Genomic DNA, 15,439 nt, shown 5'->3' with positions numbered 1-15,439 from the left:
CCTATCCATGATTAATCAATCAATGGGACCCTCCTCCAGTCGTTTGTTCCCTGGACTACGGATACCAGCCGGGAAGGGCATGGAGGTACCGACATCAGGTACGCCGCAGAAATGGAAGAGTGGAAGAGTGGACGAAGAGGAGACGGAGACGGGCAGACAGGCGACTGGAGCAGCGAACTGAGCCGAGACGGAGATTGGAAAGGCTACAGGCTACAGGCCATTAGGTATGTATGTAGGGCATGTACATACATGCTGCTTGCTCCCCAGGCAGCCAGAGCCAGGGCCTCTTGTTGTTTTTTGCCTTCGCCCTGCCTTGGCCACTATTGACTACAGGGCCTAGTCGTGGTAGTGGTACTTAGTCTGAGCTGCTGGTTGCTGCTAGGACCTGGCGCTACTGAGTTGACGGCTGCTACCCTGTCCTGTCGCTCTGTCCTGTGGTGCTGTCCAGCCTGTCCTGTGCTGTCTTGTCGTGTCGTGTTGTGTCTGGCAGGCTGTCTCCCGCCTGTCCAGTCCAGTCCTTGTGTCCTCGCGTCTGGTTCCCGTTCCCATGTTCTGGCGACTTTCCGGCTTAGCAGTGCGTGCTAGCACCAGAGGAGTAGCTGTTCTGCCTGCCTAGCCAGCGGACAGAGGGTACATTCGAGCCGAGCTGGGACAAAAACAGACCTGAACCTGATCACACCTACCTACTTCCTATCTGTGCTTTCCACCGCCCTCCTCTTTAAACTCCATCCTCCACCTCCCTCGCAATCAACCCATTCCCAACCACTACTACGTACTACATACCATCCAACTCTTCTTCTTCCATCAAAAAGGAGAAGAATTCATCTCTGCGATCCCCCACGACCCAGATCATCTGCATCTAGGCCATCTGTGACTCTTGTTTCTTTTCCCGCTTCTTGCATATCGATAAATACCCCAACAACAAACGACCCGTCGGAAGAATAAAGGCCTGTTGCAGCTTTTCCTTCCCCTAATCGCGACCTCGTCTGCTCTCTGAATACCCTCATCACCACCAAACCCCCAATCCCACAGACACCATGGCTGAGATTCGCCGAAAGCTCGTCATCGTTGGCGACGGTGCCTGCGGTAAAACCTGTTTGTTGATGTGAGTTTCCGCCCGTTGGCTCTTGCGCTGCTGCCCTTCCCTTCGCTTTGCTGCCTTTCATTGCATTGCATCACATCTCGCTGACAAGTCGTGCCATCCAGCGTCTTCTCCAAGGGCACATTCCCCGAGGTAAGAAAGAGAAGCAAAACTCCATTGCCCATCTGCCTCCCATCCAATCCATCTCTCCGCCAGATGCCTTCGTCTCCGACGCCGACCTGCCTCGCAAATCGACCATTTCGCCGCCATCTTTCCCCGTTTTCAGCCTGATCCACCTCGTCCATCACAGCCCATCAAAGATGCACGACTGCCATCACACATCAATCGTGGCCATGTCTACCGAGAGGAAGGGGAATACACGCTGACAGCTTTGACTCTTCTAGGTCTACGTCCCCACCGTTTTCGAGAACTACGTCGCCGACGTTGAAGTTGATGGAAAGCACGTCGAGTTGGCCCTTTGGGATACGGCTGGCCAGGAAGACTACGATCGTCTCCGACCTCTTTCGTACCCCGACTCCCACGTTATCCTGATCTGCTTTGCTGTCGACTCGCCCGATTCCCTTGACAACGTTCAGGAGAAGGTACGTGGTTATCGTCGATCCCGCTATGCAAGATAAGCTGACTGACACGTGCTCCCCCTATCAACAGTGGATCTCAGAGGTTCTTCACTTCTGCCAGGGCCTGCCCATCATCCTCGTTGGATGCAAGAAGGATCTGCGACACGATCCTAAGATTCAGGAGGAGCTTCGCAAGACGAGCCAGAAGCCCGTCTCTCAAGAAGAGGTAAGCTGCTTCCCGAAAGGCCACTGCTCCATTTTGTGTCCGCCCTTGCTAACAACATGTTCTACAGGGTGAGGAGATTCGCAAGAAGATTGGTGCCTACAAGTACCTTGAGTGTTCCGCCAAGACGAACGAGGGCGTGCGTGAGGTCTTCGAGCATGCTACGCGCGCTGCTCTGCTCTCCCGCAAAGGCCCTGGCGCCCGCCACAAGAAGGGATGCATGATTCTCTAAACGACCAACATTCCGAAACGGTTCGGGCCCCCCTGCGCAAGCTTCTTACTATTACCGACAGTCTTGCACATTCTAGGCTGTGCCCCTTGTAATGCACTGCCGTTGTACTTGGTCCAGCTAGCCAGGGACCACGTCTGGTCTGTGTGCTACTGTTCTTGGTATAATATCGGTGTGGTACAGCGGAGTGGCAGCACAATCCTGGGAAGAGGGTGCGAAATGGGCTTTTGATACATCCGCATATCTGTTGTGCATCATGGTTTTCCGGCTGGAGTTTGATTCGTCTCGCCATCTGTCACTCGTCGTTACTGGTTCTCTCGGCCCGGCGTGCTACTTTGGATGGCTTCGGCACTGTGTTTTTTCTCCTACTCCCCTTTCTGTTTAATCTTCAGGAGGGAAAGGCTAGCGGCGGACAAGGGACTGGTCACGGCACTTGCTACCGTTACTCTGATGGCTGGCGAACTGGTGGAAAGGAAGATGGAGTAGAGCAAGGCACCGGAGAAACTTATCTATGGTCTGTCTTCGTCTCGGTGGTAGTTGTGTGGTGTGTGTAAACACGTTTACATTGTGTCTCGATGTCTATGTGTCCAGAATGGCGAGCCAAAGGCAACCCTTGAGAATACGGCTATATCATAAATCTTTCTTCTTTTCACGCAAAGTCTCTTACCCTGTCTCGATACAAGCCCCATGCGTTAGACTGAATCCGGAGGCGGACATAGTGTGTTTTTGATAAGGCACCGATGTGTTGCTGCCGTCTTTCCTCTCCATATTTCTTCATAATCTTGCACTATACCCTAGATCTCTCGTGCCTGCCCGGTGTCACTTGTGAAACGGCCGTACTGTGCAAGTACAGCCTTGCTTTTTTTAGATTCAGTGGATAGACACCGTAGACACCGGGGAAGCAGCCGTGATTAATGCCCTATTGCCCGAGACTGGACGATACATAACATGGGCATGACGTTGCTCAAAGCTTAGTGGCCAATGCGGCGTGTGTAGGTATACCATGAGCTTACATGCATTTGTCCGATGTCATCACAAAAGGGGCTGGCTGCTGCCGATAAAAGCCATATCATCTTGTAAGATCCAAGGACACAGAAGAGTCAGCATCTGGAAGCAGTCTCCTTCGTTTGGCTATATTTGTATAATACCGCCTCGTGCGAATTGCCATGGTCATATCGGATCCTGCTCGCAGACAAATTTCGATTGCTCATTCTGTCAGGGGAGCAAACAAGAAATAAAGAACCCTCAGTTCTCCCAACAGCCGCTCACCACGCTTCGTTTCTTGATGAAGATTGTGCAAACATATCGTGTGCAGGATCTATTGGGGGCACGTCTGCAGAAGAAGGGGGTGAACTTGTCAGCAACTATCCGAAGTGTGTTGTCCCCTTCTCCTCCCCATTTCTCTCTCCCGAGGTTGGCAACTTACAGCACCGCATGAGCCGCAGGTCTTGGTTGAGCCGCTGAAGGCGGTTCCGCACTTGGGGCAGGCGTTGTGCATCTTGTTGTTGTGGTGTGGTTGTGTCGTCGAAAGACTGTGGTGTGTTTTGCTGTGTTAGTAACATGAGTGGTTGTTTCCTTTTCCCGGTTTCGATAGTGTAGCGCGTGTAAATACTAGGAAGCGATGTGTATATGGCAGTGACGGGGATGAAGGGGTTTGAGTTATGGGCGAGAATATACGCTCATAGTCTGGGTAGCAGTAGTAGGTAGTCTGCATGCTCTGACGACAGGCACATTGTGTGTGTGATATGTAGAATCGAGATAAAGACCCTTTACTATAATGCTCAAGGAAAAAAGATGCGACGGGAACTTACAATTTAGTGACGGTGGTGAGTAGTAGGCAGGAGCGATGAGAGGACTTGAGGATTTGGTTGATAGGTTTATGGTAAGCAGGACTGTTGGGATCTCACGACGAAGGGGGACAATCAGTAGATGATACAGTGATATTTATATACACATATATGTCAGTCTACTTGTCCAACTAGCAAAGTACCTAGCAGCATGTGGTTCTGTATGTACAGTAGCTACGACCTCTGTTTTTGACCAGGGAAAGGCGGGGTTCATCGCCAGAGTGCCCGCTTCGGCTTCACATTTCAACCCATTAGGCTCTGCGTTGCATGATGGATCCCTTGCTCCCCCACATTCATCACCTCCCTCCCTCCCTCCCTCTGTCTCTCTACTACATGTGTGTGTGTGTGTGTGTCCGTTTCGGCTGTGTGCTTATCACTTATTGTGTCTGTACTCTTGTTGTTGTTGGCTGAGGCAACATCATCCATCTAGATTCGTCCACCTACACACACACACACACCCACACCCACATACACACCATTCCAATCACGAGGGTAACTCCAGCTTTTAGTTGGTTCCCGCCCAGGGGCTCCACCCAGCCTGCGCGGCGGGAGTGTTATTATGGTGGTGATCGTGTCTGAGTGGCTGGCGCTTCGCTGATAGGCCCAGGTCAGCTGGTCCGTAGAAACGAGCCTAGAATATGTATGCACCACCCTACTTGCATATCTACAAGGGGAAGGGGAGAGCAAGTGGATAGATATCGCGATAAGATATTGATAGGTCGGCTGTCTTATATTGTGTGCCCAGGTAGAGAGAGAGATATATATATATATATTATCCATCATCGCACTGCACTCATTCCACTTGGCAGGAAAGTACTGGGTTGCCTATGTGGGCAGGTAAGTAGTAGTATGTAATGTAGGTATGCGTGTGTATACACCGATAGTTGCTCTTGGTACGGATACGCCTGTTTCTGGTACGGGCTTCAAACCGGTGTGCAATCCGCCCTAGTTAGCCTCATCTGACCCTCCATTGGCAAAGCCGAAGTTTCCAGATTCCCGTTGTCCGTCAGCCACGGCCAAATAGAGTTGCCAGATGACCGTCTGCAACGAGGTATGCACCAAGGGTCTGGCCTGGCTGATCACCTAGCCTACCTTGACTACATGTAGGTAGGTAATAAGGCAGAGCCAGAAATAGAAGTGGAGGCGGTATTCTGGCCAAAGATAAGTCTGGGGTTTTGGTATTCATCAATGTCAGACATGTCCAAGCCCGCTTCTACATGGCCTCCTTCCCTTTCCTTCTATTCTAACTCCTGGACTCGTCTAATAACTTTGTATGGTGATAATGATGATGATAATAATAATGGTACAACATATCCTATCTCTCTCTACGTATATATGGAATTACATGCATTGCGCATGATCCCCGCCGCCTGTCAGGGGGAAAAGGGTTAGTCTTACGATCAAGGAGGGCACGGCTCAAGAGAGGGAAAGGGGAAGAAGAAAAAGAAACGAAGCCTCGACTTACCGGTCACGATCTGGACCACGGCCTGTATTATGCTGATGACCATGACGATGCACCCAAACGCCACAACGGCCCAGGCCAGATACGTCTTCCAGCTCCGGGAGCTCAGCTTGATGTAGCAGAGCGGCGGCAGGATGTACGCCAGCGCGCACGCGCTCGTGGCGCCCACCAGCTCGAACACGACGCCCAGGTCGCACGTCAGCAGGCTGAGGGCCGTCGCGCTCACGACGAGGCCCGTGCTGAAGAGCAGGTGCAGCTTCATGTTGAAGGGCGCGCCCGGGTAAAAGTAGTTGAGCATCACCTCGCGGCACACAAACGCCTCGAGCGGCAGCGTCGTCAGCATGTTCAGCCCGAAGCAGAGGCGCGCCACGTTCACCATGGTGTTGTCGCGCGCAAAGTTGTTGAGCACGTTGCCCTGCGTCTTGTCGGCGAAGACCAGGAAGCCCGACAGCGCCATCGCCAGGCAGGCCACCATGGATATGCCCGTAGAGTAGTGTGTCACTCGCGCGAACCGGTCGAGAGTCGGTGTTCGTAGAGACCCGTAGATAAGTAGTGAATTGTGGTGGCAAACAAAAGCTGTACGCTATCGTTAGCCCGAGCGAGTGATGATGCATTGGAGCGCAAGAACCAGATGGCCAAACCGTACCGAACGATATAACCCCAATCGCTTGGAAGATGCCCGTGTTGATTGTGAGCAATTGGGGAGTGAAGTCTCCCCTGTCCTCGTCGGGTGCCAGTGCACCCTGGACTACCACCGTCACGCAGATGACGCCCATACTAATGAGGGCGAACGTGCTTGCCTTGGCCAGCTGTGTGTTGTGTATTTCCGCCTGGTCAGCCACGTAATATCGTCACCGTAATGGCGACTGACTGAGGGTTTGGCTTACCTTGGCAATATCCCTATATAATGTCAAGGGGAAGCTCACAGACATGATGAAGAAGGCGATGACGGCGCGGCGGTCCGCGAGCAGGCCGAGGACGGGCATGTCGCGGAGGCCCGGCCAGATGGCCTCGAGGACGTGCGGGATGCTGTCGCCGACGACGACGCCGAAGGCGACCATGCCGCCAAAGGCGAAGGCCCACTGGGCGACGCTGATGGCGATCAGGCCGGCCTTGCCGAAGCAGTGCTCGACGGTGCCCTGGAAGCTGTTGGCGCCGCTCAGCTTGGAGTTGATGACGATCATGCGGATGGTCCAGTCGACGATGACGGTCAGGCCGATGAGCAGGGAGACGCCGGCGAGGAGGCCGGCCTGCTTGAACGCGTACGGCTGCCCGATGATGCCGGCGCCGATGATGCTGTTGGCCATGTTCATAAAGGCCGACTGGAGCCCCGACTTGGGCCGCACCCGCTCGGCCTCGGCCCACGAGTGCACGTCGTCGTCCTCGGCGCCCCAGGGGCTGCTGGCGAGCGTCACCGAGGGCGCCTCAATGTCGGTCAGCAGGCGGTGGCGGGACTCGTCGGCGCCGTGGGCGCTGTCGGGTTCCGAGTATAGGAGGTCGCTCTCTTCGTAGTAGACGTCGTCGTCGGTGTCGCCGTCGCTGCTGTCCGAGGGCCGGCCGTGCAGGTGGCCGTTGGCGGGCGCGGGGATCGAGGTAGGGGTCAGGTCGAAGCGTACCCGGTTCGGGGTCCGGGGCGAGCGCATGGCGCCGGTGACGATGTTGCCGGGCCGCATGGCTTTGCCGTTGGAGGGTTGCGCTTTGAGGCCGCTGCCGCTGCCGCCGCCGCCGCCGCTGTCGGCGTGGGCGGTGGCGTCGAAGAGGACGTCATGGTGGTCGTGGTGGAGGTGGTCGGAGTGAGCCAGCAGTCCATGCTGCTCTTCGCTGTGGCTCAGGGTCGATGCTCCCTCTCGAAGGGAGCCGGTGTTGTGGGAGGTGGCCTTGGCCATTGTATTATCGCGGCAGCATTTTGCGAAACCAACCAAATTGGGGAAATGGGAGTGACCGGGCCGCGCCCTAAGCAAGGAGACAAGAAGACGATATTGCGTAATCTGAGAATTATTACGGGAATTGGCTTTGTTGTCGCGTAGATCGGACTCTGGCTCTGGCACCCTCTCTAAATGTCACCTCTCACGACATCAGTTAGGTTACTTAAGGTGGTAGGTAATGGGGGTTTTAGTTGGTAGTGCGGCTACTGCAGCTGTTGGAAGCAGCTTGGCAGGTACTCCGGGGCTAAATTTGGTGTCGAGGTACATCGGGCGCCCCCTTGCATGGTTGATAGCGCCGATAGGCCTCTGGGGCGGCTCTGACGCTCTGACGCGTCCGCTGGCTACAACGTGTACATTTGGACTCACCTTGCTACTGACTCAAGTAGACAGGGGACGTACACCTACCCAAGTCTTGTTTGCTCAATGCATACAACACAACGCATTCTCATTCATTCATCACCAACACTTTATTTCGCTTACATCCTCTGTTGCAGCCGTAATTGGGGAAAAAGGAGTACACGCAAGCCGACTAGGAATGTCTCATCTCAGCTCTTCCTTAGCTGCATCTACTAATGGCGAAACGGCATTCTTCAATGCATGGTTAGTAAACAACGACACTATGGCTAATTGACTCAATGCAAGAGGACTTGGGAGACATTGTGTGTGTGTGTGAGCCCCTAGAATCGAATTCCTATGTTCTATTACATCGTGTTCATAATCTTTAAATGGCGCTGGCGGGCTCAGGTGGCGGCGGACCCAGCTTCTTCGGCCGGGCCCCTTCGCCTTCATCCAGCTTCGGTCCTCATGTCCCATGGATACCTATCTATACATAATGCCACCCCCTTCTCTTGGTGAGCGCTGACGTATGGACGCTTTACACGTGGCTATCGTTGAAGTCCATGTATCCCTCCTGGTTTTGTGATATTTTAGTAAGAAACCGACTTTGCTCGGTTTGTGATGTTTAAGCCATGATCGCTAGGATCGATGCAATGCAGAAAAACGACACGTAAGACCCGCGAATATGCAGCTGCTCACCCGCCGACCCGGGGGTGGACGAGTCCGTTTCTTCAGGGGCCTTGGTGGGCCCTGGGCCCGATGATTGGTGCCCGGTGAGGCCGACGCCCGTTGGCCCGGGCCTGGAAGACGTCATGGTGGTAGTCACGACCGCACCGCCGTCAAGCGTCGTGGTTTTCACAACGGTCGTGGAAGCCGCTGACGACGTCGTCGACGGCGTGGTGGCAGGTTTCGCTGCAAACCCTGCGCGTTGTGTCAGTTGAGTTGGGGATAAAAAAAAGCTCCCGGGGATTTCTTGGGTGGGTTATGTACTTACCGATCCGTGCCTGGTCCATATCAAAGACAGCGTAGACACTCTTCAGGAGCGTGCCGCCAAGCAGCCATGCTCCGCGGACCACCTCCATTCCGTAGATGTTGCCAGTGCAGCGATTCTTGTCGTCCGGCGCCGAGAGGAAGTCCTTGGGCGAGATCTTGAAGCTCTTCCCTCCGAAGCTGAAGCTGAGTTCTGCCTTGGTATCGCACGGCATGGTCCACGTCACTCCATCGTCGGCTGACGAGGCATCGGGAATGGCCCCGTACATGATCTTGGCATCAGCCGGCGGCGCAAACGCGAATGTTGTACCCGTATCGATGTAGGCCAGTTTGTCCTTGATACCAACCGGTTTGCCGCTAACCGAGACATCGTCGAAATTGATGGCCCAGCTGCCCTTGTTCTTGGCGTCGATAGGCGTGTAGGCAATGTCCCCAGTGTATTTGTCCGGGTTCGGTGCCCCGAAAGCGATTTCGCCATCGTTGAGACTGTCCGAGTTGCGAGAGAGCGACACGGCGAAGACGTTGGTATCAACCACCTTGGCTCCCTTCAAAGCCACCAGGAAGTTCTGCGGACCGCCGTTACCGATCGAAAGGCCCAGGATTCCGTCGAACGGGAAGGACGTGAACTGCTGCGACGTCGTTTTCGCCAGTCCAAAATCCATGGTGACCGTCATTCCAGCAATCTTGACCGTGTCGGTGACCAGGCTGCCGCTGACGGAGCCGGAGCCGTATTCGACCGAGAATGGTTTACCGGAATCCTTCAGCGTGCTGGAGCCATCCGACTTGAAGGTGTTGTGCATCGAGCAAGCCTCCGACGTGCAGCCGGAGCCCATGACCCAACTGCTGCTGGCGCCCGTGTCGAGAAGCATGTACATCAACGACCCATCCGACCCGAATTGTGCTTCAACAAAGTACGAGTAGTCGGTTCCATCTTGGTCGACACCCGCGCTGTTGCTCTTTCCCGGAGGGTTGGCCTTGACGATGTGGTAGTTATTTTCTCTGCCCTCCAGGACGTGGTCGGAGGCGGCAGTCCGGCCGGGCAGATGGGAACCGTACTTCCGGGCCAGGTTCTGTGCCACGCGGCTGACCCCGTTGTCATGAGGTTCGTCCCGCTGTGTTCATGGTTAGACAGACGTATCATGGTCACGATGTCCCAGGGAAACGTACCTGTTGACTCGTCGATGTCAACTTGAAGGTCACGAACCCCAATGGCGGGATCCCAACCGCCCTGTTGTTGCCCGCCAATCCATCCCTGGCCTCGACATCACGTTGCTGAATGTTCTCGTGGGGGCCATCGGCATGCCTCACCAGGACTGGGTTAACGGCCTGAGTGTTGGAAATCCATAGTGTGAGCTGTAGCAGTGTGGCGACCCAATACATGATGGCTTTGATGCTGCTCGCAAGTAACCTTCATAGCAGTAGGGTCCCCTGGATAGGCACTCCTCTTAACTGCCTTGCTGAAGGGACTATATTGGTGGAGAGAGGATCGGAACCGAGCTCGAGCACTAGGTAGGCGATGGGGGGAGGAGATCCAGTTATAGTATTAGCATTAAAGATTACGACGACAGCATCCAAGATGGCCGATCCGTGGAGCTTCCCCACCAACGCAACTAAGAGTGTACAAGAAAAAGTGATTTTATATGAAGAATGCAGTGTTTCCTCTGAAAGCGAGCTGACGGCAGGCGGACGCAGGCATCAACCGGTATTTCAAGACAGGAGCAACGCCACCAGAAACACAATTGCGGTCGAGTGAAACAAAAGCAGCGAAAAAAAAGGAATCAACGTTGACGAGGCTCCTCCTGTACGGCAATCCAAACACAGAAAAAGCAGGATGAATCACTCGAGGACAGCAACTAGGCGGCGTTGCTGAACTTGAGCGAAAGGAGGTAAGATCAAGAGCTACCGAAGATGGAGGAGGGCCGTATAAAGCCAGCAGCGCGGGCAGGTGGAGCGAGGAAAACGTACCTACCAACGTGCCGACCTAACCAAAGAGACCGGGTCGATCCCAGAAAAGGCGAAAGGCGCCTCGTCGATTGATTGAGTCGACTCCCGCCCGCCTGCCCGCCCAGGAGAGATTCGGAGAGCACTGGCCAAGGTCGATCATATGGACTCAGCCCCTGTCACGCATTCCTTTTTGGTCGTATCGCCTATGCTTACGGGGGGGCAGAAACGCCTGCATGCCATGCATGCATACAACCACCAAACCTTTTGGCCTCTTCGCTTGCCTTGGCCTGGCCGCCCGCGCCTGGCGCCATAGGTGCCATCGGTGCCATCGGGCGAGGGGTTAAAACGCGGTTGGATCGAATTGCATTGCACTCCCTCCCCTCTCGAATACAACGGTAACGGTCGTGGCTCCTCCATCTTCTACTCCATCCCATCTTCACCCTTTGGGTGGTACCGGACATGGCAAAGGTGGAGAGCTCAGGGGTCGATAATGAACAGACGGTAGCGCCATCTTAACAACACCAATCAGAGGACGCTTCCCCTGAAAAACACCCCGACTTGCCCAGCCCGAGAGCATCACAGACCTCATAGTGGTGTCTGCGTCTATCTGATGTTTGCCTTTGACTTTGAGCCGGACACCGATCGTCCTACGTTATCTATTCCTCAATACTCACCTGAACTTTTGATTGGTTGTTGACCTACGCGGAGATTTTCTCTGTGATTACCTCCAAGATACTGTAGAGATACATCGCAAGATCAGACCAAGTCCATCTCGAACGTATCGTCGCCCTTTTTGGTTCATGCTATTCATGTACGGACCCTGAAGCGAACATTGTTGGCGTTTTGCCATGCGGAACATTTGTTCAGAGGTGCACAATCCACTGCTGCATGGGAGCTGCAAGCGTGTCCCCATCCTGATGCCGCAAATTGCAAAGGCAGGGGATCCCAGTTGCAAGTCAATTGGTCAATCCGGATCCTGGTCTGAGCCAGCCTGGTGTGCAGCAGGGGGCGCCCGCTAAATGCCCAGAAACCGACTTCCAACTACCAAGCGGCTCTGTCAGCTTCGGGGTTAGAGTGCGCCGATCACTCTCCACAGATCGCTGGGTCTCCATTTCAATGTAATTGTGCGACCGATCCTCAAGTCCCATCATCGTGAACATCGTACGTAGGATGATGCCAAATGGCGAACCTCGGCGTGAGAGTGGACTTGCCTTCTCCCCATTCCGGAACAAAAGGCACGGCAAGCTACAAAGTATAGCCGGGCAATTTCAAGACTTTGATATAAAGAAATATCGTGTGATGGACAAGCTACACTAGCTGTACTAGTCGCCGGCTTACTGCAGTAAATCGAGAGTCAGCTAGCAGCCCCTGTACCCGCAATAAAGCAAGTCTGATGATGTGCAAAGCCGGCTTGACTTATTGCTGACCTCGAGCCCCTGAGGTAGGTACTACTTGTCGTGAGGTAGCTTTCGGACTCTGGACCTCGATGAAGGTGATGCGAGTAAGGGGGCAGACGGATGAGCCGAGTCATGAGCAACGCATGTCGTTCACACCTGCGTGTGGCGCAGGCGAGCTCATTGCGTGGCCAGGACTGCAAACCCGCGACAAGCTGGACGTTTGTATACATCCAGGTGATCTTTGTGAATAGTCGATAATAAAAATCTCGTGTTAACAGCTGAAACTCGTGCAAAGCTGAAGCTCGTGGAGACCGTATCTAAAAAGCTTTCGCCGCATAGAAGCTACCAAAAGAATGCGCAGATATATCGTCATATGTGGAGTGGCCCATTGCTTAACTCGCCCTCCCGATTTTGAGCGGCCCACTGCCTTGCCCGAAGCAATGTTCTAGATGCCGATGAGCCGCCGCCATCCTCGGTGCTTGAGGCGCTCGAAGACAGGGACTCATTAACACGCAAGAACAACTCGAAGAGCTCGCGGCGGATGAACCCTCTGGCGACCAACATTTGGAGAAAATCCCAAACAGATACATTTGTCCAGTGGAAGGATTGTACGATGTTGAGCGTGTCCTGAAGAACCAGCGAGCACACCTTTTGCCTCTCCTCAACGTCCTCGATCCTTACGAGGATCCACTGAAGGTATGCCCACCCCGAGATATCATCGTGGTGTTTAAAACACCAGTTCTTCACGTCATCCACGAGTGTCTTGTATAGCAAAGGGGGAAGGACTCGTCCTTATTGGAAATATCGAACAGCCATCTGGCATGACTCCATGCATAGTAGTTTCTCGGGTGTCTCTCGGCGGCTATCATGACTACGTTGGTGAGATCAGATCTTATGCGTTCGGACGACCGAAGAGACCCAAGGTTTTGGATCAGCCAACGACGATGACTCCATAGCGTGGGGGACTTGGTATGACGGTGTAGGCGAGAGGTAAGCAAGCTATCGACGAATTGCTGCTCTGCTTGCAAGACCTGCGCTGGTAACGCACCAGCCTGCAACCGGGAGACGATGGATTTCTTCCTGATATTTGTAGCTGTGAGATGTTCCGGGTCCATTAGGAGAATGACGGAAGTCGCTCCCACGGTTTTCTCCTCTGGAGGGATAGTCGGCTTCAAGAGATGCTTCGACAGAATCTCGCGAGCAATAAAGAAGGCCTGCACAAGCCTCAATTTCGGTATGGCTATAGCATTCTCATCTTGAAGAAAGTGCACGCCCGCTTCCAGAGGATGGCTGCTGCCAAGCAGCTCTATCTCTAGGAGGCCATCGCCAGGAGGATGGTTCAAAATGCTGGAAATGTCCCGGTACACGGTGGATGGATCCTCGGACTTGAGATTCGACAGTATGTCATTGTCTAAGGAGCGAGACATATTGTGGAATCACCACATTGTTGTAAGATCAGCGCTTCAATAATAATCACTGGTCGGAGCAACACTCTCTCCAGATAGGCTTCAAGCGTGCATTGGATAGACGAAAGGCGTTGCGTCGCGATATGCATTATCGTACTTGGACTGGAATCCAATGTGATCAATCGCGGTGTGTGATGCGTATTGGCGGGGTTGTCGGCGAAAAAGTCGATTTTTCCTCCGACAAGTAGCGGGCCATCAGGTACCTATCCCACCAACAGCTCTTGGGCCATTCGTAGGTAGCAATATGGTCCAAGGCCACGATTTTGCTTGAGAGCAGAGCCTCCGCATCATCGTCATCACCACAACCTTCACCATCCCACGCGCACCAGCACGTACTGGCGGACACCACCATGCCGTCCCTTATACTTGTTGTGTTCCTCGTGGAGCTCGCTGCGCATCTGGTGAACACCATCGGCGCGGGCACAATCAATAACCTGGTACGTACAACAAGCCTGCCCAAACCAACACGTCATACGTGGACTTTTCTGACCTGCGACACCATTCCAGCTATGGACCTTATACCTTATGCTGCCGACCCAGACCTCGAGGGCGACGACTGAACGAAAGAAGCTGCAGAGCGAATACTTGAAGATCCGCCGCGACTTGAATGCTACGAGCAGTCAGGACGAATTTGCGAGATGGGCAAAGCTGCGCAGGCAACATGATAAGCTGTTGGACCAGCTGGAGAAGATGAGTGCGTGGCTCCTTGCAACACTGCTCTCTACACATCAACAAGGATATCAATTCTAATGCCGCTGTTCTAGAGAAATCTCACGAAGGAGTCAAGACGAAGTTCGACCGCACCGTGGGCGTCGTTCGCTGGACCGCGACTCGAGGCCTCAAGATGTTTCTGCCTTTCTGGTACTCGAAAGAGCCCATGTTCTGGCTTCCCCACGGCTGGTTCCCTTACTACGCGGAATGGGTTCTGTCGTTCCCTCGTGCGCCGCTGGGCAGCATCAGCATTGTGTCGTGGCAGTTGGCCTGCAACGGGGTCATCATGTTGGTGAGCGACACCTTGGCAGCTATCCTGGGATTGGTCTTGGGAGCGAAGGTACAGGCACGCGAGCAGCCGATGAAGGCGGCACCGGGCACAGACAAGCCGAGACCAGCGACGGGAACGAAGAAGGATTCGTGACGGAAGCCAGGATTAGCAGCAACCCATACGTATCATTTAGGCGAACGTTAAAAGAAGGCTGCTATTGCCGTATTGCTATGCTATACGATAGCAATGCTACTACTAAAAGCAATGGAAGAATGCACGGAATGTCTCTCATCTTAATTTGACGCAAAGTAGACCATCGCCGTAGCTGGAAACTCTGTAACACGATTGAGATGACTCTTGGCAGAGTACTTGGGCTCGTTCTAGGCGTCTTTTTGACTCTAGCGACTATTGAGGAAGAAGTTCGCGAAAGCTTCGAAAGCGCCAAACTACATCACATAGATAATACTGTCTGTCTCTCTCTCCAGTGCTCACAACGACCTGACCTACCTAGAACCACACAGCTGCTGAAATATACAGAAACATGGCTCTGACCAGTCCTTTCTTGAGTGTAACAAGACGTAGGTACGTGATCAGTGTTCTGGGTGCAGTGGTGCGGTAGAAGGGTTCATGTTGTTGGCAGAGGGAAAAGTTGATGTTGGTGGTGAGTTAAAAAAAAATCTCCAGGCTGAAGCGCATCACTGAGATTTTAAAGGATGGATGGGGATTTCCAGCGGACCGACCAGAGTGCTTTCCCGGCCAATCATCCCAAAGCGGCCTTCCAGCCACATGTCCAGTGGCGTGACGAGACAAAGCCGCACCGCACTGCATCGCATGCTTTGAGTGCTCACTGCTTGCTCTGACTCAGCAGGGTTTCCAAATTTAGAAAGAATTGAGGGTCCTCACTTTAAGCCTAAAGAGAAACCGGATGACGCCTGATGCTGGTCCCTGAATCCTAAATGCCAACTGTCAGCCTTGCATC

The 15,439-nt window shown here is 53.7% G+C and overlaps 5 protein-coding genes across 5 annotated transcripts; 2 read left to right on the top strand and 3 right to left on the bottom strand.

The window, feature by feature from the left end:
* Positions 1 to 1,037: 1,037 nt before the first annotated feature.
* PG997_001219 (cell wall organization and biogenesis) lies at positions 1,038 to 2,114 on the top strand (the record flags this gene model as incomplete). Its single annotated transcript, XM_066805534.1, has 5 exons — positions 1,038 to 1,105; positions 1,207 to 1,234; positions 1,486 to 1,683; positions 1,751 to 1,885; positions 1,953 to 2,114. The coding sequence occupies 5 exons, from the start codon at positions 1,038 to 1,040 to the stop codon at positions 2,112 to 2,114; spliced, it is 591 nt and encodes a 196-aa protein (XP_066675307.1).
* Positions 2,115 to 5,358: 3,244 nt separating this feature from the next.
* Positions 5,359 to 7,306, bottom strand: PG997_001218 (transmembrane amino acid transporter; the record flags this gene model as incomplete). The annotated part of the gene is made up of 3 exons (XM_066805533.1): positions 5,359 to 5,996; positions 6,067 to 6,229; positions 6,308 to 7,306. The coding sequence occupies 3 exons, from the start codon at positions 7,304 to 7,306 to the stop codon at positions 5,359 to 5,361; spliced, it is 1,800 nt and encodes a 599-aa protein (XP_066675306.1).
* A 1,000-nt stretch (positions 7,307 to 8,306) lies between these two features.
* PG997_001217 (aspartic-type endopeptidase ctsD) lies at positions 8,307 to 10,051 on the bottom strand (the record flags this gene model as incomplete). Its single annotated transcript, XM_066805532.1, has 3 exons — positions 8,307 to 8,602; positions 8,676 to 9,783; positions 9,839 to 10,051. The coding sequence occupies 3 exons, from the start codon at positions 10,049 to 10,051 to the stop codon at positions 8,307 to 8,309; spliced, it is 1,617 nt and encodes a 538-aa protein (XP_066675305.1).
* A 2,704-nt stretch (positions 10,052 to 12,755) lies between these two features.
* On the bottom strand, positions 12,756 to 13,439 carry PG997_001216 (uncharacterized protein; the record flags this gene model as incomplete). Its single annotated transcript, XM_066805531.1, has 1 exon — positions 12,756 to 13,439. The coding sequence occupies one exon, from the start codon at positions 13,437 to 13,439 to the stop codon at positions 12,756 to 12,758; it is 684 nt and encodes a 227-aa protein (XP_066675304.1).
* A 389-nt stretch (positions 13,440 to 13,828) lies between these two features.
* Positions 13,829 to 14,613, top strand: PG997_001215 (uncharacterized protein; the record flags this gene model as incomplete). The annotated part of the gene is made up of 3 exons (XM_066805530.1): positions 13,829 to 13,915; positions 13,986 to 14,172; positions 14,243 to 14,613. 3 exons carry the CDS (start codon positions 13,829 to 13,831, stop codon positions 14,611 to 14,613), a joined length of 645 nt encoding a protein of 214 aa, XP_066675303.1.
* Between the last annotated feature and the right edge of the window lie 826 nt (positions 14,614 to 15,439).

Source organism: Apiospora hydei (assembly GCF_038363865.1).
Source record: "Apiospora hydei strain CBS 114990 chromosome Unknown utg000002l_segment0_segment0, whole genome shotgun sequence".
Taxonomy (NCBI): Eukaryota; Fungi; Ascomycota; class Sordariomycetes; order Amphisphaeriales; family Apiosporaceae; genus Apiospora; species Apiospora hydei.
The sequence above is the reverse complement of the archived record's forward strand: the minus strand, read 5'-3'. Positions and strand labels throughout refer to the sequence as shown.